The sequence below is a fragment of the Macrotis lagotis genome, chromosome 5, assembly GCF_037893015.1.
Source record: "Macrotis lagotis isolate mMagLag1 chromosome 5, bilby.v1.9.chrom.fasta, whole genome shotgun sequence".
NCBI classification, from domain to species: Eukaryota; Metazoa; Chordata; class Mammalia; order Peramelemorphia; family Peramelidae; genus Macrotis; species Macrotis lagotis.
In genome coordinates, this window is record NC_133662.1 from 210,982,935 (window position 1) to 211,004,853 (window position 21,919).

General features: G+C 36.6%; 1 protein-coding gene across 2 annotated transcripts in view; it reads right to left on the reverse strand.

Annotated features, from left to right (window-relative positions):
* Positions 1-21,919, reverse strand: part of VAV3 (vav guanine nucleotide exchange factor 3) — a 349,374-nt gene that overhangs the window by 196,997 nt on the left and 130,458 nt on the right. For both annotated transcript variants that reach the window (XM_074188308.1, XM_074188309.1), the window contains exons 10-15: positions 15,866-15,961; positions 11,806-11,874; positions 9,001-9,087; positions 8,177-8,262; positions 7,498-7,630; positions 6,326-6,435 (exon numbers count right to left, since the gene is read on the reverse strand). In XM_074188308.1, the coding sequence (XP_074044409.1) occupies positions 6,326-6,435; positions 7,498-7,630; positions 8,177-8,262; positions 9,001-9,087; positions 11,806-11,874; positions 15,866-15,961 (581 nt within the window). The remainder of the gene's footprint in view (positions 1-6,325; positions 6,436-7,497; positions 7,631-8,176; positions 8,263-9,000; positions 9,088-11,805; positions 11,875-15,865; positions 15,962-21,919) is intronic.

The following is a 21,919-nucleotide window of genomic DNA, read 5'->3' on the forward strand; positions in this document are numbered from 1 at the left end:
GGGGAAACATTTTTATTGTTTTTTATATATTAACATGGATATGGATGGTTCTCCTATTATTATTTTCTGCCCCATAGGGTATTAAATCATAATATTGAAATTTTGCACGGAGGGCAAAGCAACACTGGAAAAACAAACAGCACCACCAAAGGTAAACACCCAAGATTCTAAACTTGTCATCAGCAGCACAAGGCCATCTGGGCTGCTGCCCTAAGCCGGAAGCTGGCCCTTGCCAGGTAGGTCCTGCATTAATGAGCTGCCAAAAGAGAAGGGATGGCAAAAATAAAAAGAAAGAACATTTTGAGACTGATGAAATGCCCACTGATTTGATTTATCATACACAGCACTTTTCCTGTTTGTGGGAACCTTCAACTTCAACTTGCAGCCATTCTGAATTAAGGTATGTCCACCCTCTCACCATCTGTGTGATGCTGTCGATGGAAGCCCGAAATACAAATAACCACCACAATGTATGTGAAAATATACTCTGCATGTTATTTAGAATAATCATATTCCTTCTTGGAGACAAAGTCCATAAGGATCAGGTCTGCCTGGACTGGATCCAGCCCTCTTTTATGAATCTTGTACAATTTCTACACACCTCCCTACATCCTAATTACTTTTAAAACACAAGATCACAGGCTGTTCACTCCATTTGGGATAGGAGAGATCTCCTGGTTCAATCTTTCTCAGTTTCTATCTCTATCTCTCCCTGTCTCTCTTTGACTCTCTCCCTCTGCCTGTTTTCTCTCTCCCTCTGTCTGTTTCTGTCTCTATCTCTCTCTATTTCTGTCTCTGTCTATGCCTCTTTCTCTTTTTGTTTCTATGTCTCTGTATTTCTGTCTGTTTCTGTCTGTCTCTGTCTCTGTCTGTGTCTCTCTGTCTCTGTCTCTTTGTTTTTCTCTGTCTCTGCCTCTGTCTCTCTGTCTCTGCCTCTGTCTCTCTCTGTCTCTCTATTTCTCTATTTCTGTCTCTCTGTCTCTCTGTCTCTCTCTCTGTCTCTGTCTCTCTCTCTCTCTCTCTCTCTCTCTCTCTCTCTCTCTCTCTCTCTCTCTCTCTCTCTCTCTCTCTCTCTCTCTCTCTCTCTCTCTCTCTCTCTCTCTCTCTCTCTCTCTCTCCTTCAGGGGAGAAAGTAAGACTTGTAACCTAGCAGAGCTCCCCCTCACCCAGACCCAATTCACTTTCTTGTCATAGTGTCACCTCCCTGATGTCATGATATTCTTCAAGAAAGGACAGAGATGGCTAGGTGGTGCAGTGGATAGAGCACTGGCCCTGGAGTCAGAAGTACCTAAGTTCAAATCTGGCCTCAGACACTTAATAATTACCTAGCTGTGTGATGTTGGGAAAGTCACTTTACCCCATTTGCCTTGCAAAAACCTTAAAAAAAAGGACAAACATCATATAGTTGAGGAAATTGGGACAGATAAAGGTTAAGACCTGTGCTCAGGGTCACACAGATAGTAAGTGTCTGATATTAGATTTGAACGTAGGTCTTTCCGACTCCAAGAAGTGCTCTCTGAGATGTGGAAACTAGACAGACCCATCTGAATACATTATTTAGGAAAGTCCCCAACATTAAGAGGATACTGGGATAAATGGGAGAAGTCACAGTAGAGTGTGGGAGTAGGCAATCAGTAGAAATCCAGCCAAGTCAGTAGAAGACAAATGTGATGGGGGGGGCAGGGCACTGTGCAATCTAGCTATGTTTATTAAAAATTTTTTAAAACTCACATAAACACAAATCCATCTTTTAAAAAATATGGATTCTGTGCACCTACACAGAAAAAAATAATAAACTCTGATTATTAAAGCATATTTTCTTTCATTTTTTGTTTTTCTTGCTTTTTTCTTTTGCAACATGGTTTAATGTAGAAATATATTTTGCATGACTTTATATGTGTAATGAATATATTTATTGCTTTCTCAATAGATGGGGATAGAGCAGGAGGGAAAGAGAATTTAGAACTGAAAATAAAATTTTAAATAAAGTAATAAAATTTTAAGAAATTTTATGGATGATTAGATCATTTCAGAGGCTATCAGAGTTCATGTGGATTTGTACCATTCAATTCCTTGACTGGCTCTTTTGAGAGATTCTCTGCGAGATAACTTTGCTAATCTCCAAATTTTGGAACAACTGCTATTTGTTTTATGGAGCACTTGCCAACTAAAATAATATTATCTTTTTTTTCTAATTTCGTTACAATAATGATGGGGTAGGAAAGGTAGGGCCAAGCCCAAGGTCCCATAGCCAGTAGAGGATAGAGGGATGGGTAGGGTTTAGAAGAAGAATCAGAATTCCAACACAAAGATTATAGATTTAAGAAATGGTCTGAACAATGACATGGAAGTAAGAGGTATTGCATGGAGTGAAGTTCTGGTTTTGCTGGAGTTTGCAATTTCTGGAAGATAATAATTTTAGCCAGTTCAAAAGATAGACTAATCAGACCTGGAGGAAGAAAGACTCATCATCCTGAATTCAAATTTGGCCTCAAACATTTACTATCTGTGTGATCTTGGGAAAGTCACTTTACCCTGTTTACCTCAGTTCTCCCTATGTTAAATGCCCTGGAGAAGGAAATGACAAACTATTCTGGTGTTTCTTCCAAGATCATTAATGAAATGACTGAAAAAGAACAGACTAGAGAGGTCAGCATGGTGACAGATTGTATAGAGCCTAAGGAATTTGTACCCCATTTGGTTGGAAATGAGAAAGATGAAATAGAAAAGAAAAATACAATTATCTTTGAGAGTAATTATATTAATCTAAAATAGGATGAATTCCAGAGTTGACAGCTAAAAACCGAGTAACAGAGGCACCTTATATAGCTTTATTCTTGCTTACTTCTCTCATACCAACTGCCTATTTACCAGAACCTTCCCCTCACACCAGAACTCCCAAATGTGAGATTACATCACATATTAGACAATTCCCCTGCCCCCCCCCCCATCACATTTGTCTTCTACTGACTTGGCTGGACTTCTACTGATTGCCTACTCCCACACTCTACTGTGACTTCTCCCATTTATCCCACTATCCTCTTAATGTTGGGGACTTTCCTAAATAATGTATTCAGATGGGTCTGTCTAGTTTCCACATCTCAGGTATCCTTATTCTGATTCATTTAATTAGCCCAACAGAGTTAGCAAGTGATACTGTCTTGATAATTAGATTCTATAGTTTTAGAGAAAGAGAATAGGAAAGTGCCTTGAAAAATTTCTGACACATAACAGACATTCAGCCAGTTCTGGATAATAATTAAAATGTGCTATGGAATAAATCATCTCAATTCTCTGTATGAGATGAGTTCATTTATTTGTATAAATATACATATGTGTGCATACCCATATTAGTATGTCGATATATAATGTTTACATAAATTTAAGCAAGAGATTAAATATATTTATGAATGTATATTTATGTCTTTCTATGTGTGGGTATTATGATAATTGAACATAGTTCATTGTCGTAATTAATCAAGTGGTCTCCAGGCACCTTCTCTAGACTGGATCTATGGTGATGAATCTCTAGCAACAAAAAGTTTAAACTATAACCCCACAGCACGGTTGAATGCAATTCCACCTGATGAGCACTCTCAGTATTGGAAATTAGCATTCAAGAATATATTTTCTCTATGGCAAAATAAAAGGATGCTAGTTGAACTAACTAGACCTAACCATCCTGGGTCACTAAGTTTTCATAAGATATTCAATGAGAAGCAAAATAGCAAAGTAGAGGGGTGGCTAGGTGGCACAGTGGGTAGAGCACCAGCCCTGGAATCAGGAGGACCTGAGTTCAGATTTGACCTCAGACACTTCATAATTACCTAGCTGTGTGCTCTTAGTCAAGTCACTTAATTCCATTGCCTTGCAAAAAACAAAGAAAAAAAAAGCAAAGTAGATAGAAAAGATTGGTCTTTGAGTCACATATGAGCAAATTAAATCATATATAAAGACATGGGTATCATTTTTCTCTCTCTCCTCATACACACACACACACACACACACACACACACACACATATATATATATATAACACAATGATTTAAAACTATATCTATACATATTGTATATATGTTATTATGAATAGTATAAATGGGCATCCTTATGTTAGTTTATTGGATGCTCATAGTATCACAGAATTTGAGAAATGGAAGAAACCTCAGAATTCTTCTAGTCCAATGTATCCATAAAAGGGATCATTTTCCTAATGAGGAAATTTCACTTACCAAAGTAGATCAGCACCTGCGCTCCAATTTTAATCACAAGAGATTTTCCTCTGGCATTAAGAAGTCAAATAACTTCCCCAAGGGTCATAAAGACAGTATGTTTCTGAGATAGGATTTGAACCCAGGTTTTCTTGATTCTGAGGTAAATTATCTATTAATGATACACTATTTTATTTATGTAATATATATATATGTAAATGTATCTATGAATGTATATATTCATGAATGCCTGTATATATGAATAAGATATATGTGTAAGAAATCCGATATCATTTATATGAAAAATTCCTTCCATATGATGAAATTTCCTTCATCACTGCAGACCTCAAACTCTTTTATTACTTATATAGTATACTGAGTTGCCTAGAGACATTTAGAGGTTAAGTGATTTGTCTGTTTCTCATGACAGAGACAGGATTTGAACCCAGGGCTTCCTGACTCCAAGGCCAGACCTCTGTTGTCACTATACCCCACTTTTTTTCATATTGTAGTTCACCAAAGAGTGCTAATGCATTCTTCCCCAAGAAAAAAAGGTTCTAGAATGACTGGCTCATCTAGTTTAAGTCTGGCTGGCTTAGGAAATCCCAGAGGGCAGTCCCTGCCTCTGCCCATCTTATACAGCTGCATTAAATAGCAATGAGGGTTTATAATACAACTCATCATTCCCTAGGATGAGTACTCAAACCACCAGATCATGATCCTTTGTGACCCAAACCATAAAGAGTCCCTTTGGACTTGCTTCTGTATAATTCACTGAACCAATAAACCTCTCATGTTATGTTCAGTTATCATAACCAGGAATACTAAATTATGTTTTCCAAAGATAGGCAGACACTAGAATGGTTCATTGGCTGACACCCAAAGACTTCATTTATGTTTGCATTAGACCCTTGTATTCATGCCAAGAAACAGATGCATAAGAATGTGGTAGCTAAGTTATTAAACAACCCACTGTGTTCCTCCAACCAAAATTACAGCAGAAAATATCCATTTCCAATTGAGAAATAACTTCAGTAAAAGAACTGCAAAATTTTCCTATGGTCCTAAAGTGCCTCTGTGCTCAGGATCTGATCCCAATATCACATTTTCAGATTATATTTTTGCTTAATTTATCATCTTTCTCACCAATTATTTCACATAATCAGCCAATGATTATTAAGTGCCTATTTTGTGTTTGTTGGGAACTATGCTGAGTTGGGGATTCAAAGAGAGTTGTGAATAATCTCTGCCCTCAAGGAGCTCACAATCCAATGAGACAAACAACATGCCAATAACTACATAGAAATAAGAAATGTATAGGATAAATTGGAGATAATCTCCGAAGGAAGGTCTTAGCTTTAAGAAGGACTGGGAAAGGCTTCCTGCAGATATTTACTGAGACTTGAAGGAAGCCAGGGAAGCCAGAAAGCAAAGGGGAGGAGATAATAACACTTCTAAATTGTGTCACCTGGACATTTTTCTGGCCTCCACATTTATGGTGTACGTTTCAGGCTGTAGATGCCAAAAAGAATGAGAAATGTCTGTGTCATGGGGCAATTATATCTTTTTAAGTCTTATCATTTCTAAACAAAACAGGAAAAAAAAGTTGTTAGAGGGTTTTCTCCTTTATAACGGGAAAAAGGAAAGCAATTTGAATGATAAATTACTTTTCAAACATGGGGATGGATGGGAGGAGGAGAGCCCAAGGAAAAAAGTCAGCACCTCTAAATCTCTCCTAAAAAAGACATTTCAATAAATGGGCCAAAGACAGAGCTTTAAAAGGTCACAATCATGGCCAATTTTTGTGAGTTGAACATTTGATATTTTCAGAAGCTGTGGCAATCTGAAGCAATAAAACAATTCCAACAGAAGAGAGGGTCTTCAAAAGAGAGCTCATGGCTCCCTCTCTCTTTTCTTTAGAGTGTTTCAGGGAAGGCCCTTCTTTGTGAGCACTTGAAGCCTGCAGGCAGACAGAATACCCCCAAGTTAGAGAGAAAGGAGCCTCCTCAGGGCTCAGCAAGGATGGCCCCAGGTGGAAAGCCTATTGCTTAGGACACAGTTTGTAAATGGTGCTAAGCAGGGAAGGGAGTTACTTTTGGAAGCAGGGGAATACTTACAGCGCCATTTTAAACTGCTCAAGCCATTTTTTCTTCAAATCTTTCGTTTTGCAATAGAATTCCAGTCCATTTTGTCCTTGTGTATGGATGAGGTAGAAGCCATAAGACCACTGTGGAAATGAATCATTAAGTCACTGATTAATACAGAGTGTTATCTTTTCATGTTCACTGGAATTCCACTAATATCCAATTTAAAAAACCCAGAGCTGGCTACAAATGCCCATTACGACCATCTGACTTAGTCATCTTAACCATCCATAGCTACATCACAATTGATCATAACACAGAGAATTAAAAATAAAACTCTCTATCCACCTGGAGGTAGTGTGGAATAGTGAATAGAAAATGATGATGGGTTTAAAAGGGAAGGGAATAAATATTTATATAGTTAAAGGTGGAGAACCTTTTTTTCTGCCAAGGACCATTTGGATATTTGTAGCATTATTCGTGACATATCAACATTGTAACAACATTGTAACATATCAACTTAAAAATTCTAAGTCTAAAAAACTCCTAGATTTATTGAACTTCAGGTCTCTCCTATGGTTGCCTCCTATGGTTGCATTCCTATGGCAGTGCTAGACCAAATGACTGATGATAATACTTATTTTTGAGTATGAATGAAGAAACCCCACAGTTCTGACTGAAACAGCCACAGCATGGATGATCTCTTTAGTTCAGGGACCTTAAGAGTTAATGAGGACCTCTTTACAAATATCTTGGCTGCAGATGGTTTGTACAGAATTGGGAAATGGAGGTGACAAATCACAGCATCATCCAATTTAAGAAGAGGAGGGGGCCTTTGGAGGTCATTGAGCCCAATGCCCTCACGTTCTAGATAATGAACCGAGGAATGAAGATGATCTATATCTTGCCAAGGGTCAGACATAGAGGCAAAGAGAGCTGGGTTCTAATCCTGTCTCTGATACTTGCTGGCTGGGTGACACAGGGCTGGGTCATTTAAGTACTCCTAGCCTGATTAGTCACAGTCAAGAATATATATCGTCATCAATTAAAATCAGTCGTTTCCACTGGAACCCCAGCCACTGTGACAGCATCCAGCCATGTCACATGGATGTCACTAGGGCTCAGTATTCACAACTTAGACATTGTAAGTGTCAGTTAAAAAACTTCCCATTGATAACATTTGTCAACATCTAGCATGACAGCACCTTTTTGTTTTCTTTGTCAGTTGTAGGGTTATTGGCAATTTTGTATTGCTGAAGATCTATTATTTCCTTCATTTCATAGTTATCACCTTTCCTTTTGCACACGATGACAGCCAGGTCAAACAAGAAAATGTGCCTGTGAAAAACAAAATGAAAGTCAAAAGACAAAAGACACCTGGAAGCAGTGGGTCGTCTTCTAACAAGATCTTCCCATCAATCTTGCTTCCCTAGTATCCAAAGATCATTGTAAAAAGGGCTTACAAACTGCAATGTTAAGCTAATAAACACTTCACAAACCACTTGGAGTGCTTCTAAGAGAGGTATCCTGGTCCTTAAATATTCATAGGAATGATATGGCTCCATTTCCACGCATTACATTGAAAACTTGCTTCCTCTCTAATGAAATCTTAGCTGGACTCTTTCCTCTATATTAAAGTCTTATTTAGACAATGGAACAGAAAATACTGAAAGGAAAGATTGTCTATCCTTAGAATATTACTGAAATGCCTAGTAAAAATTATTATAGATGGGACCATCTTTTCTTCATTTTTTCCTCCCCCCCTTTCCCTATCCTACAAAAGAAATTTTCCAGGGTTTTCATCTTTTTAATTTTCTTTCACTCTATCCTTAAAAATTGATTCATTCTTTTGAATAAGACCCATTATACCTCCACTTCCCTCACCTTTCTTGTTTGGTGTGTTTGTCTAGGGTTGTTATTCTGATTTCCCCATCTCCCTGAGGTCTTCCAAACACCAAGACAGGTTGATTCTAAAAACATAAAAAGTGGATTTCACTCTTACATAAACACATGCAAACAGAAATGAAACTTGAGAGAAGATAAATCCTTTCTCATCATTCCCAGGATCAACTGGTTTATCATATAGATACTGAAATCATTTTACATTTGTATAGTATGGGGTCCAGAGACCCTGAGACCAAACAATACATTTGAAAATGACCTTGTCTGTCATATGAAATATTTTCTTATTTTTTTCATTTGATTTGATTCTTCTGTACAACTATAGCCTATATTAGATTGCTTCTGTTTGGGGGAGGGGAGAGGGAAGGGAGGGAGGGAGAAAAATATAAAACTCAAAATCTTTCAAAAAATGATCATTGAAAATTATCATTTCAAGTAGTTGGAAAAATAAACTTGTCTTTTTTGATACTGGAGAATCCATTGAGAGTAAGTCAAAGTAGAGCTTTTAGTGGGGAAAAATCAGATATCTCTTCAATCAAAAAGGTGGATTAGATCAGAAGAATTTAAGTTATATGGGATCTAAAAATGTAAGGTTATTTCCTTTTGAAAAGGTAGAGCTTTTGAAGCTGACCTGATTAACAATTAAAAATAATGAGAAATGTTTCCCCAAAGTAGATATCAATCAAATTGGGCAATTGAAGAAAACTGACAATAGGGAAAGAACACGTAGAAATGCATTGTTCCAAAGGCAATTCCAGAAAACTGATCCCCCCCTCCCATCTTTTTGGAGGTAAAAAGTCACCTACCAAGTTCTCTATGGATAACTGAAACTGTTTTATTTCACGGAGGGTCTCATTATCTCTCTTCACTTCATTTACGTATTGTGCCAAGTCCTAAAGAATACAAAGAAGGATTTAAAAAGAACACCAACTGTGATAAATGAGAAAAAATGCATTTTTAAAAAATTGAATGATTCTGACATCATAAAGAATCAGCATAATCACTGCTACTTTCTAAAGACCACCCAAGGCCTTGTATCCCACATATATAAGGTAATTCACAGGGGAATTTTTAGAAAGAGACATATCTATGGTACAGCTGGGGACCAACAAAGTTATCTTTTACCTCATCTCTGTAAAGCCCAAGAATATCATTGTCTTTAGAGGGGTGCTATGCAGAATAAAGGAAGGAAACTAGGTCAGCAGGACCTGTTATAAGAGTTAAAAACTGGGTTCTACAGAATTAAACATTTTACATAAATAATGGGCATGAAGAAAGAATAGGGGATGAAATGCACAAAGAAATGATTGAAAAAGTTTAGAAAAGAATTTGAGATGAGCTATATTATGCAACCACATTTCTCCTACTTAACCAACAGGGAGTAGCCAGTCAAGAAACAAAATTTAATTCTGCAGATCTAAAAAAAGAAGAGAGGTCAGAAAGTAAAAGGCATTCAAGTAGATAAAGATGAACCCCAAATACCTATCTACCATGATTCTCTATGTGCCTTAACCTATTTTAAAATGTCTTTTCTTATTTTGGAGAAAACAATATTAGCTAATCTGTCTGTACTGTTCCTAGCTATTTTTATTATATCTGCTCTAGATTTTCTCATGTTCTGAGTTCTGCTTTTACCTCTTTATCTTTTAAATTCATCTGGAACACCAGTGGGTCTCTGTTGGAAAACACTCCTCAACTGTGTTTAGAATGACTGAATTTCCATATTGAAAATAATGTGTTTATAAACAGGAAATCTGTATACCCTAAAGGTTAACAAACAGATGTGTCTTTTATAGCTCCCCATTATTGGTGATATTATAAAAAGAACAGCAGGAACCAAGATTGAATCCCAAAAGAAAAGAGGAAAAAGGAACTTTTTGGCCTGATGTTACAACAAAAATCATATTTCAAACGTGAATGTGAATGACAATGGTATTCATTGTCTTTCGGTTGTGCACAGTTGAGATCTCCAAAGACCTTTTTTCATTGAGCATAATTGAAACTAATTTTCTCTATTTTTGCTTAGCTCTCATATAAACTTGTACTTACCTAAGTTATGTTTGAGAAAAGTGGAAAGGAAGCTGTCCTTATAAATGAAATGTCATTTCAATGGTTTCTTCAACATATCTTCAACATTTCTTCAACATATTGTCAGATTTTGAGTTTATTTTTTTAAAAATTTAATTGCCATAATATATGTGTTATATATATATATATATATATATATATATATATATATATATATATATATATATATATATATATAAAACAATATGTTTTCTTGCTGAGAAAGGCATACCACAACATCGCATCGATTTGTCCAAAAAAAGAAATTGAGAGTCTTAGGTGACCATGAAACAACACTTTGCTGTGGTCAAGACAATTAGTTTAGTCTTTGGCTATGAGAAAAGGATAGTTTTAAAGGAATAAAGAGGTGATGATTCTACCATATTTTACCCTGTACATAATACAAGTTAGGTATTGTGCTATGTTCTGGGCATATTTTAGTAAGGGCAATAGCAAATCAGGTTTTTGAGTTTATGCCAGAAGAGAATCATTTAAAGAGAATGAAGATGATTAGTCTGAAAAAAAAAGGCAGCAAGGTTGCTCAGAGGATAGAGCCCTGGGCTTGTAATCAGGGAAAATCATTTTCTTGAGTTCAAATCTGGCCTTATTCACTTACTAGCTATGTGACCCTGGGCAAGTCACTTGACCCTGTTTGCCCCCATTCCTCATCTGTAAAATCGTTGCCAAGAAAACCAACCCTAAATGAGGTCAAAAAGAGTCTGACACAATTAAAATGACTCAATAGCAACCACAAATGCTTTTAAGTAATGATAGAAGTGGGATTTGGCTAGCTTTGCTTCATCCTGGGGGTAGAACTAGAAGCAACAAGTGAGAAATGAAAGAAACAAATTTGGGTTTAACATAGAATTTAAGCTACCCCAAAGTAGAAAGGGCTGCTTCGGGAGGATGAAGATGTCAATGAAAGATTTCAGACAAATGTCGGCCGGCTTCTTATTTGTATGTGTCAAGAGAATTCCTTTTCAGGTATGGATTGAAGCATATGATCATGTCCAACTTGGAAATTCTATAATTCTGCCAGTGTAAATTCTGCCAAAAATTACAATGTAAATGTAGGGGATTTTTTAGTATAATTATCATTTCTTCTCAAGAGTTTAAGTATGGTTAAAGTAACTTCCACATTAAATAATCTATTTTACATTGTTTGGATTTGTCTATGAAACTTTCCATATAGTTCCATTTCTGATGGAAATTATTAAGAAATCCCCACCGGTATTAATGTCTTTCATTAAATTGTATGAATCCATCTAAAAGTTTCTAAATCTATGGCAAACACCTAGGCTTCAATAAATATACAAGAAAGCAACATTTGAAGTACATTGGAAAGATCTCTATATAGCCAAGGAAAAGTTGTTACTGAGTTGGGAGCCCTTGGGTAAATAACTTGACCCATTTGGACCTCAGTTGCCTCATCTTTAAAAATGAGGATTTTTTTTTTCTAAATAACCTTTAAGGTCCGAATTCTTATTAAAGTCAATAACTCCATGTTTCAAGATGAGAGCAAAGATCTGAAACCCTTTACTTACCTTCATTGCATCAAGGGCCTGTTTGAGGTTTGCCTTCTCAATGGGATCTGTTGTGTGCTTCACCAGCTCCTGTTGGATAGAAGATCACTATTTCTTAAAATAATTCTTGAAACAAATGATGGTTATGTATGTACAGAAAGACCTTTAAAAGCAGAACCTACTCTACAGATACATAAAAATATGATCACTCTTGCAGAGAGAGCTAAGTGCTATAGTGTTTAGAGCATTCAGCTTAGAGTCAAGATCCAAATTTGAATGCTACCTCAGACAATCATAAGCTATATGACTTTGGGCAAGTCACAACCCCTTAGCCTCAGTTTTTTTCAGTGGTAAATTGTAGCTAATAAATAGCACCTGCCTCCTGGTGTTGTTGTAAGGATCAAATGAGACAACATAAGTAAGGCAGTTATCAAACCTTAAAGCTCTATACAAATTATTATTATTATTATTATTGTTATTGTTATAAATGTCATATCTAATAGAAGTCTAATAGAAGCAGATAAAAAAGATGATAATGACCAAAAGAAGTTGAATGCATTTTGTCATAGGAAAACCCATTAACCTAAAAAGGCATAATGACTCTCAAAACAATATATATTTTTCTTTTTGAAATAAGAAGTCATATTCTACAATATGAAAAAAGGTCAGAGCATTTCTTCTTTGGCCTGCCAACTTATAAATATCCTGAACCTACTAGGATTTCATTTTATTGTCACTATTTCCTTCCCTTTGGCAAGTTAAAATGGTCATTTTTTTTAAAGAATGTAACAAACCATACATAAATTCCAACAATGCAAAAAGCATTTCCTGCAACATATTTCCAAGCATTTGAACATTTGAAGTGGATTTTCTTGTTTATTCTTTGCCACAGATAATCAAGAAGAAATTATGTGAATTTTATATGTGTGTGTGTACATATATATATATATATATATATATATATATATATATATATATTTAAGAGAAAACTATATACAAGCATATGCTATGCACAAAAATGTTAGGTTAAAATGTTTTGGTTAAAAAAGTTGTAAACATTGCTTACTTTAAAAAAATCATACTTTCCCCATACCTGAGTAGGGATTTGTTGACTCCAAAGTTATAAAAGAACCTCTCAGTTTGTTCCTCTGGACATGTTTTTAGTTCTCTGATGCCTCGGGCACTGATTGACTGCGTATTCCTAATCATTTTTTCATAAACCACAATTTGATTATGTTGCCTTCGGTTTGTGGCTCATAAATGTTTTAATGCACTTTTAAGAAATAATCAAGGCTTGGATTTTTTCTGATTTCTCAGTAGAACAAAATATAAATGACTAATATTTTTATGGACATACTTCAAGAAATTTAATATACAAGACGTACAAAGCAAAGCAGAGTCAAAAATTATATTTCCCGTACAGGTGGTAGATCTTTTTAAGATGACATTTCACAACCATCAACAAGGCTGACAGCCTAATACAGTAAGGCATTTCTTTGGAGCAGAACTAATGAGTCTCCTGGCACAGCTATCAAATTAAATTTATAAGACTCTCCACCCTCATTACAGGGCTAACTGTGGAAACCAAGAGCTTTGTGGGTTATAACAAGAATCATCTTAAAATAAATAGGGTCTTATTGTAATTTAGTATAGCAGAAAGCAATTCAGAAGATGGCAGAGTCCAGTTGAGTTTATCCTGATGATGTAAGGAAGCTAATGTTAATTCATAAAATTCACAGTTTACCACCTCTTTTTTAGAGCTACAAATAAACAAATTCTTAGCTGTGGATTGGGATGGGGAGGGGAGATGCTTGACAATCCCATTCAGTATGTAGAGAATTGTCATTAATAGAATGAGAATTCATCAAATTCCATTCCATCCAAGATGTGCATTTACTAAGACCCTCCTGTGAATGAGAAAACAAAGATAAAATTAAAATAATCCTTGCTTCTCAAGAGTTTTCAACTTTTTAAGAGTGGGAAGGGGAGCGAACATGTAATTGGGAAAAGTGTTCATATGCATTGGGGAAGAGAAGTCTGGTTAGATCAGAAGAATCTCTTATAAAATTGAGGAATTTCTAAGCAAACTGGTAAAATTGGAGGGTGTGGGCCATTATTAGTCCTGGATCAGATTGCTTGCATTAGTGGACTACCAGAAACTAATTACTGATAAGGTATTGTTACCATAGTATTTCTGATTATTGTGTGATGTTTGGGGATGCAAGGGGTTGATCTGCTATCCATTCCAAGATTGTAAGCCCCTTCTTAGAGCCTCATATATCTTAGGAGCTCATCCAAGTCTGTTCAATTGTTTGCTGCTCCCCCACAAGTTTCTTTTCCTAATATGGAGTAAGGTCAGACCCACATTTGGAAAGTATTCTATCTTACATGGGTCCTTTGAAGGAAATTGGAGATGATCTGTTTTCTGTAAGACTAGAGAAATTTTGATCCAGATCTCTATCTAGAATGCTTTATGTATATGCAAGGATATACTGTAGAAATTTGTTATTCATCTCTATGTGCTGAAGAGATCCATAGTAGGAATTTTCATCTAGGATAGTTTTGTTTCTCATTGGAAGGTAAGAGGATGATATGCAGATAATCCCCAAGTCCCAGTCCCTTTGGGGAAAAATCAACAACTAACTGTTGGGAGTTCATCTGGTACCAGACTTCAACTTTGAGCATGAAAGGAAGAAGAATTTTTCTTTTATCCTTTTTATTTGTTTTCTAACTCTAAGGTATTTGCTTTTATTTTTAGCATTGTTTTTCTTTCCTAATTATCTTTGGGTTTTTACACCCATCAAAGAAATAACAAATCCTGAAGACCTGAGAACCCCAGAGAATGAACAGGCAGACTTTGTTTATAGGACCCAGGAGGGTATATCGATCCTGAATGAGCCAAGCATTAGGCCTTCCATATTTGCCTTCTTCCATTGGCAAATACCCTGTAATTTCATCAGTTTGATTAAGGAACTCTTTCAATTTGTTCAGGAATTGTCAATAGTCTATACCTTGTAACTTTTGGTGGGGGGTGATTTAAGAATCTCCTCAATTTGATCAATGTTTCATCTAATCTATCACTACCCCCTTCCACATGATATTTTGATGAGAATATCAACAGCTAATAGAGGGATCAAGAAAGGCGTTTCATACTTTTGTCAAACCCAAACAGAAGTCAAGGATTCTAAAAAGTATAATTAAAACTGCATTTTACAGAAATGGGAATTAATGACTAATGGTTCTTTACACCAGAACAATTTTTTTAAAGAAATATAGTCCCTCAAGGAGATAACGGCTGTAGGAAAATGTGGGTCTTCCCAACCTGAAGAAGCTAAAAGACTATGGAAAGTCAAACTGGGGAGTCAGAATACTAGTTTCCAGTGAGGAATATGGACATAGAATGCAGTAATGGGAGCCCATTGCAAATGAAGGCCTGGACTATCCTGGAAGGATTATAATTGGGAGCAGGTGGATCATTGCCTGTCTTATCAATCAATTTAGGTTATGAATCTCCTTGGAGATTGTTTACCTTGAAAAATGTGCCTGCCTCCCTAACCCTGCTTGGATCTGGTAAATCTATTCACTATCTTTTTCACCACCATTTCCACTTACCACTAACTCCTCTCTATTATCATTACCTGTTAAACTGTTCCTGCTCTTTGAACCCCTGTTTCTTGTATCTTGCCAAATGGTAGTTTGCATCCAGACAAAGATAAGCTAATTTTTATTGTCTTTTGAGCAATGTTTACTCTGGAGGGTGTGAAGGAAAAGGGCAAATAAAACTATGTGGGAGTTTTTTTTAAAAAAATATTCTATATAGTGTGATAGTTAGAAAAGAGAAACACTTTCCCCTAATCTGAGGCCCTGGGCTTATTGAATTCCTTTAATAATCAGCATGACAAAGTTCCCCAAAATAGCAAGGGAGAAGGATAATGTGAACCTAAGAAATAAAATGCCCTGCTGACTTCATAAAAACCCCCCAACAAGAACAAGCCTAAGTATATATTAATTTCTCTAGCAATACCCAATTTCTTCAAAGATATGGGAGCAGATGGGGGAATAGTAGTTCTAAATTACATACCTGGAGCAGCAGATGATACTTCAGAACCCGTTGCATAGGAACAACAAGCAAATCTCGTAGTGTGAATTTCCCATTGTTTGCCCTCTTGGAACATTCCTAATGAAAGATTTGTTCATTAATAATTGAAAATTAATAACAATTCTATTTAATTATACAATAATTTGTCAATTCATTATAATTAATTAAATGTATCTCTTTATGAAGGTACAATGTTAACATTAAAATGAAGGGGACAGTGTTCTTTTAATAAAATGTTCAATGTTGTATTCCAAACACAGTGAATATCTTAGTATATCATGTTCTTCTCAAGCTAGCAATAGTGGATTTTACACTTGAGGTACTAGAATAATAAAGGGGATGGGAAACAAAAATGTGGAGGATTCCCTCTTGAAAAAACAGGAAGAATAGAAATGGGGCCAAACAAAAAGAATCTCACTTTTCTTAAAATATGTGAAGATCACTGGTATAATCCCCTTTAGTCTACTTTTCTTAAAGTTTAACACTGTCAGTTCCATCAACTGACCATCACTTCCTTAAATCCTTAGCATGGTTCCCAAAACTCTTAATATCTTGGACACTTTTTAAGGTCAAAACAGCATAAATATTTATTTCCATTTCTTGGGTGGGGGAGGGGGGAGAAAGCAATCAGGATTTAGTGACTTGCTCAGGGTCACTTGGCTTAAAAGTGTTTGAGACTGAGTCAGGTCCTCCTGACTTCAGCTCAGCACTCTATCCACTGAGCCACCTAGCTGGCCAGAGGATTCATTTCTTAGTCAGAGGTGGGAACCTGTGTTCCCTTGACTGTTAAGGGAGAGTCAAGAAAATTGAACTAGGTTCTTTTCAATTCAACAAAGAGATTCAGAGAAAATTTCTCTCCTGTCTTTCCTTCTGGCTCTGCTTCCATTGCTCCAGACTGATCCATCATACCTCAGTTGCCTTCTCCTAATGAAGTTTCCTTATTCCATCTGGCCATCTCACCTGGGGCCATTCCTGGGCCACTTCTCTCATTAGTAAGTTCCTCCATTTTGAAGAAGAGTCCAGGAAAGGAATTTTTCTTCATTACTCTCCCCTCTCCCACCCTTTTCAGTTCCCTTTATGTGTTATCTTCCCCTTTAGAATGTAAAGCTGCTTAAAGGGCAGGGGACTCTTATTTATTTATTTATTTTTCATTTATTTTCATTCATTTATATGCTTTACAAAGTGATTGGATCATATTATCTTTAATAAATAGTTATTGATTTAACTCCTCCAGACTATGAGGGATTAAAAAAAAAGCCATGGCCCCCTCCCTTCATGTCCAGTACAGGAGAAATGATAAGCACCTAAGGGGCTATTATATAGTGTGAAAGAATAATATAAGAAATACAGAATGTAAAGGGAGAAACATTTCAAGTAGTATTGTAATAGGAGCATAAGAAATGTTTAGTTATAGGCATTTCTGCATTTAGAATAGTTCTTACTGTCTCTTTCCTTTTTGCTTCTTCTCCTGCTCCTTATAAATTGTTATAAGTGATGTTTCCTGTAGTTCTCCTTATCTATTAAAATGAATTAATTTCTCCAGTTAGACAATATTCTGGAACCTCTCATATGCTCTGTCTGACCTCTCCAGTGTACTTCCGCATTTCCAATAATAAAAAATAATAGCTGATATTACTATGAACTCAAAGGGTTTACAAAGCATGTAATATATCTTTTCTTGCTTTATCCTCACATATCATTATAAGGTACATGCCTAAAAAGACCATGCCCTCAGGACCTATGCCATTCAGTTTTGAACTTTCTGAGACAGTGCATCCTCTTCTTCAACCAAGCTGGTTTCTAAGCTGCAGCAAAATGCCCTGTTCTTTTCCACTTCTTGCTCTCAGAACTGAATCCAATCCTATTATTGCCCTTTCTATCTCTGTAACTTCCCAAACAAAAATATCTCTCCCTAGCCACTATGCTCTATTAGAATGTAAGCTTCACGAGGTCAGGAAATTCTTCAATATTATATTTGGCACTTACATGGAGTATCTAGGTGGCACTATATCTCACTTGGAGTCAAAAAAGACTCATCTTCTCAAATTTGAAGCTGACCTCAGACACTAACTAGTTGGGTAACTCCTGACAAGTCAATGGATCCTGTTTACCATACTTTTTTCATCTGTAAAATGAGCTGGAGAATATGGCAAACCACTTGATTATCTTAGTCAAAGAAATCCTAAATGGGATCACAAAGAATCAGACATGATGATGTTTGTCCTTTGTTCTCAAAGACAATCATGATATCAGAGAGATGATAGCATGACAAGCAATTGGTTCTGAATGGGGGGGGGGGGTACTATGCTAAGTTGCCAGCCTCACTTTCTACTCTGGAGCCATCTGGTTCTAGTGGCCAGATGTGAATCAGGAGGACAGAGTCAGGATGAGAAGATAGCCCTGGTTGAAAAATGACTAAATAACAATAAAAATACTTAACTACTTTTCATTTATTCCTGCATTATTACCTCCAGTTTGCTGATGATAAAACTGAGACACATGGATGTTAAATATTTGCCATGATCATATAGTTAGTGACAGATGTATGATTCATGCCCAGATCCGGTGCTAGGTCTAAATTACCACTCTACCACCTTGTATTTCTCGAATCCTCATCTCAATCCCAGCCATCCAAAGCATTACACAGTTTGTAACGTCTATGAAGAATGATTTCCTATTTGAAGCACTTTACTGAATTGAATCGTGCACCTTGTAATATTTTATTTTGTCAATCAAAAGTTTAATTTGTTTCCTGAAGTTCCTGAATCTTTAGCTCCTGCTCAACTGATGAGAATTTGACTGTTAAAAGAGACCTCCCCAGCTCCTGCATTCTCCTATAGCTTAGAGCCACCCTTCACACTCCATCACCTATTAAATTGGTGTGCTTTAGATCTCCAGCAATAGACTATGATCTTCTTGAGGCCAAGGAGTGCATCTTATTCCTCTTTTTATCCTCCACAGCAGCACCTTGCACGCATTAAGAACTTAATTAACACTTGTTCAATGAATCAAGGAATAATAGATTGTTTTGCTTACCAAGGATGTTGGAGTGCCATCTCATGGACACTTGAGCAAACTGCGGGCTGTCTGATCCTAGCAACCCTCAGGAGAGAAAGAGAGAGAGAAAGAGAGAAAGAGAGAAAGAGAGAGAGAAAGAAAGAAAGAAAGAAAGAAAGAAAGAAAGAAAGAAAGAAAGAAAAAAAGAAAAAGAGAGAGAAATGAGGAAGGAAGAGAGAAAGAGAAAAAGGAAGAAAGGGGGAGAGAGAGAAAAAGGAAGAGAGGGAGAGACCAATAGGAAGAAAGAGAGAAAGAAAGAGAAAAAGGAGGAAAGGGAAAGAGAAAAAGGAAGAAAGGGAGAGAGAGAGAGAAAGGAAGAAAGAGAAGGAAGGAGAAAGAGAAAAGAATGAGAGGGAGAAAGAAAGAAAAGCAAGAGAGGAGAGAAAGAAAGAGAAAGGAGAGATAGGAAGAGAAAAAGAAAGAGAAAAAGGAAGAAAGGGAGAAAGAGAGAGAGAAAAGGAAGAAAGGGAGAGAGAAAAAGAGAAAGAAAGGAAGGGAGGTATGAAGAATGGAAGACAGACAGAAAGACAGGAAGAAAGAAAGAAGAGAGAAAGAAGAAAGAAAGAAAGAAAGAAAGAAAGAAAGAAAGAAAGAAAGAAAGAGTGAAAGAAAAAGTGAAAGAAAGAAAAAAGAATAAAGTCAGAAAGAGAGAGTGGAAAGAGTGAAGGAAAGAAGAGAGAGAAAGAGAGAGAGGAGGAGAGAAAGGAAGAGCAAAAGAGAGAAGGAAAGAAAGGAAAACGGAAGGAAGGAAAGTAGAAAGGAAAAAGGCAGGAAGGCAGGAAGGCAGGAAGGGAAGGAAGGAAGTAATATCAGCACATCCTGCTAACTACCTGCATTACAATGGCAGATAAACACTTCAAGGACCCTTAATATAGACATGTTGTTTGAGTGATTGCTAAGAAGTTTCAGAGACAAGAAATAAGTAAGAAGGTGATATGTGTTGCGGAAACACATGCCATGGGTTTCTAAAAGTTTATCCCTGCCAAATGGCCCTGGAAAAGTCTTTTAGAGTAGCTAGGATAAAAATGAGGAATTTCCAGAGATATATTGAAGTCAGCTTGAGCCCTATAGTCAATTGTTAAATTTTCAATATGAGCATTTGCACATTGATATTCACTAAATTTTATAAATGAGGGCTTGCATTGTTATTTTATTGATTATCTAAACCAGAGGTATAAATCTCCAAGTAAGCAGAATAAAATGTAATTGGGTAATATTTAACAAAATAAATAAAAATCCAATAAAATATAGAAAAAATATATTTTGCAATCAAATCTGCAGGGGACTTTATGTATGGGTTAGTGAGTGATTCCCTTTACTATTTGAGTCTGACAATACTGGTCTTGATTGAAAGGTTTACCTTCACTGCTAATTGAGAAAATGTTAATCCCAAATAAACTTAAAAGGTCCTGTGTTAAAAAAATTCTGTTGAGCCTGTTAAAAACATTTCCATCCCTATGAAACTATCCTAGGAACAATGGACTAACTAAATGCAGCTGAGGATATTCTCATGAAAAATCAAAATACTGCCCCAGGCCCCTAGTTTCCTATAAGAATCTGATTCTTCTGTCCTTGTTTAGGGAGGGACCTGAACTGAGTGAGTCAGGCAGGGTCATCATGATGGATGATTGAACCTTGAAAGGTAGGGACAGGGAAGGCAGTAGAAAAGGGCAATTCAGACATTGAGAGAACAAGGAGTAAAATTCAACTAGTCAATACCAGGAGCCAGAAGAACAAGCCAAGTCAATGAAAAATACAAAAATACTGAGACAGAAGGAAGTGTAGAAGATCAACATGTCCCACAAAAGGGACATTGCAGGAGGGAAGGTGTGACTTTAAGGCTGAAAGGGATCTGCAATAGGTAATAAGCAAAAAGATGGGCTACAAAGAGTGCTCCGTCTGAAAGAAAACTCACTGCAATTTTAAGAGCTGGATTCAGATCCCAGAATGATCCTCAGACTGAAACATTCCAGTCATAATGCATTAGGCAAATTACTAAATTTCTCTGGATACCAGAGCAAGTGGAGGGATGAAAGGCAAAAGAAGACTGAAAAGTTTGAAGGGAAGGAGAGCAGCTATCCAAGTCTTTGAATGCCAAACAGAGGACATTATATTTGATCTGGAGTGATAGTCACAGAAGTTTATTGAATAGAGGAGTATCATGATCAGTTCTGCACTTTAGGGAGATCACTTTGATGGTTATTATATTAAGTGGATGATGAGTTTGAATGATGGAGAGACTAGTGGAAAGATCAGCCAGGAGGCATTATTCCAGGAGTGAGGCAATGAGGACCTGAAGCAAGAAGACAGCAGTGTCAGAGGCAAAAAAGTGGTTAGATTCAAGAAATGTTACAAAATTAAAATTGAAAAGCTTTGGTTACAGAATGTAAATGGAGGAATAAGAAGTTAAGGATGACTCCCAGACTTAAAGAGGTAAGGAAGGGATGCACTGGAGTCCCATTAGCTGTGGGATTACAGGGAAGGGGGACAGATGTAAGAGATGTGAAGGTAGAATTAATAAAATGTGGTAATTGATTACATGGGCTTGGGGAATATTTGGAGTTGGGGAATAGAAAAGGAAGAATGAAAGATGTTTCCAAGGTAATTGGGTGACTGGTGGCGTCTTCAACAGACATAGGGCAATTTAATTGAAAATAGTAGGTGGAGGGGAAAGTAATGAATTCTGTTCTCCACATTTGAGTTCTTTATGAGTAAACCAGAAGGGGATATTCAATAGAATAAAGGGTGGCTAGAGTTCAGGGGAGAGATTAGGACTAGATTTATAGTTAAGGGGGCAGGTAGAAGGTGCATTGGATAGAGCACTGTGTTTAGAATAAGGAAGATTCAGCTTCCTGAATTCAAATCTGACTTCAGAGACTTACTAGCTATATGACCCTAAGCAAATCACTTAATCCTGGTTTCCTCAGTTTCCTCATCTGTAAAATAATCTGGAGAAGGAAATGGCGAATCACTCCAGTA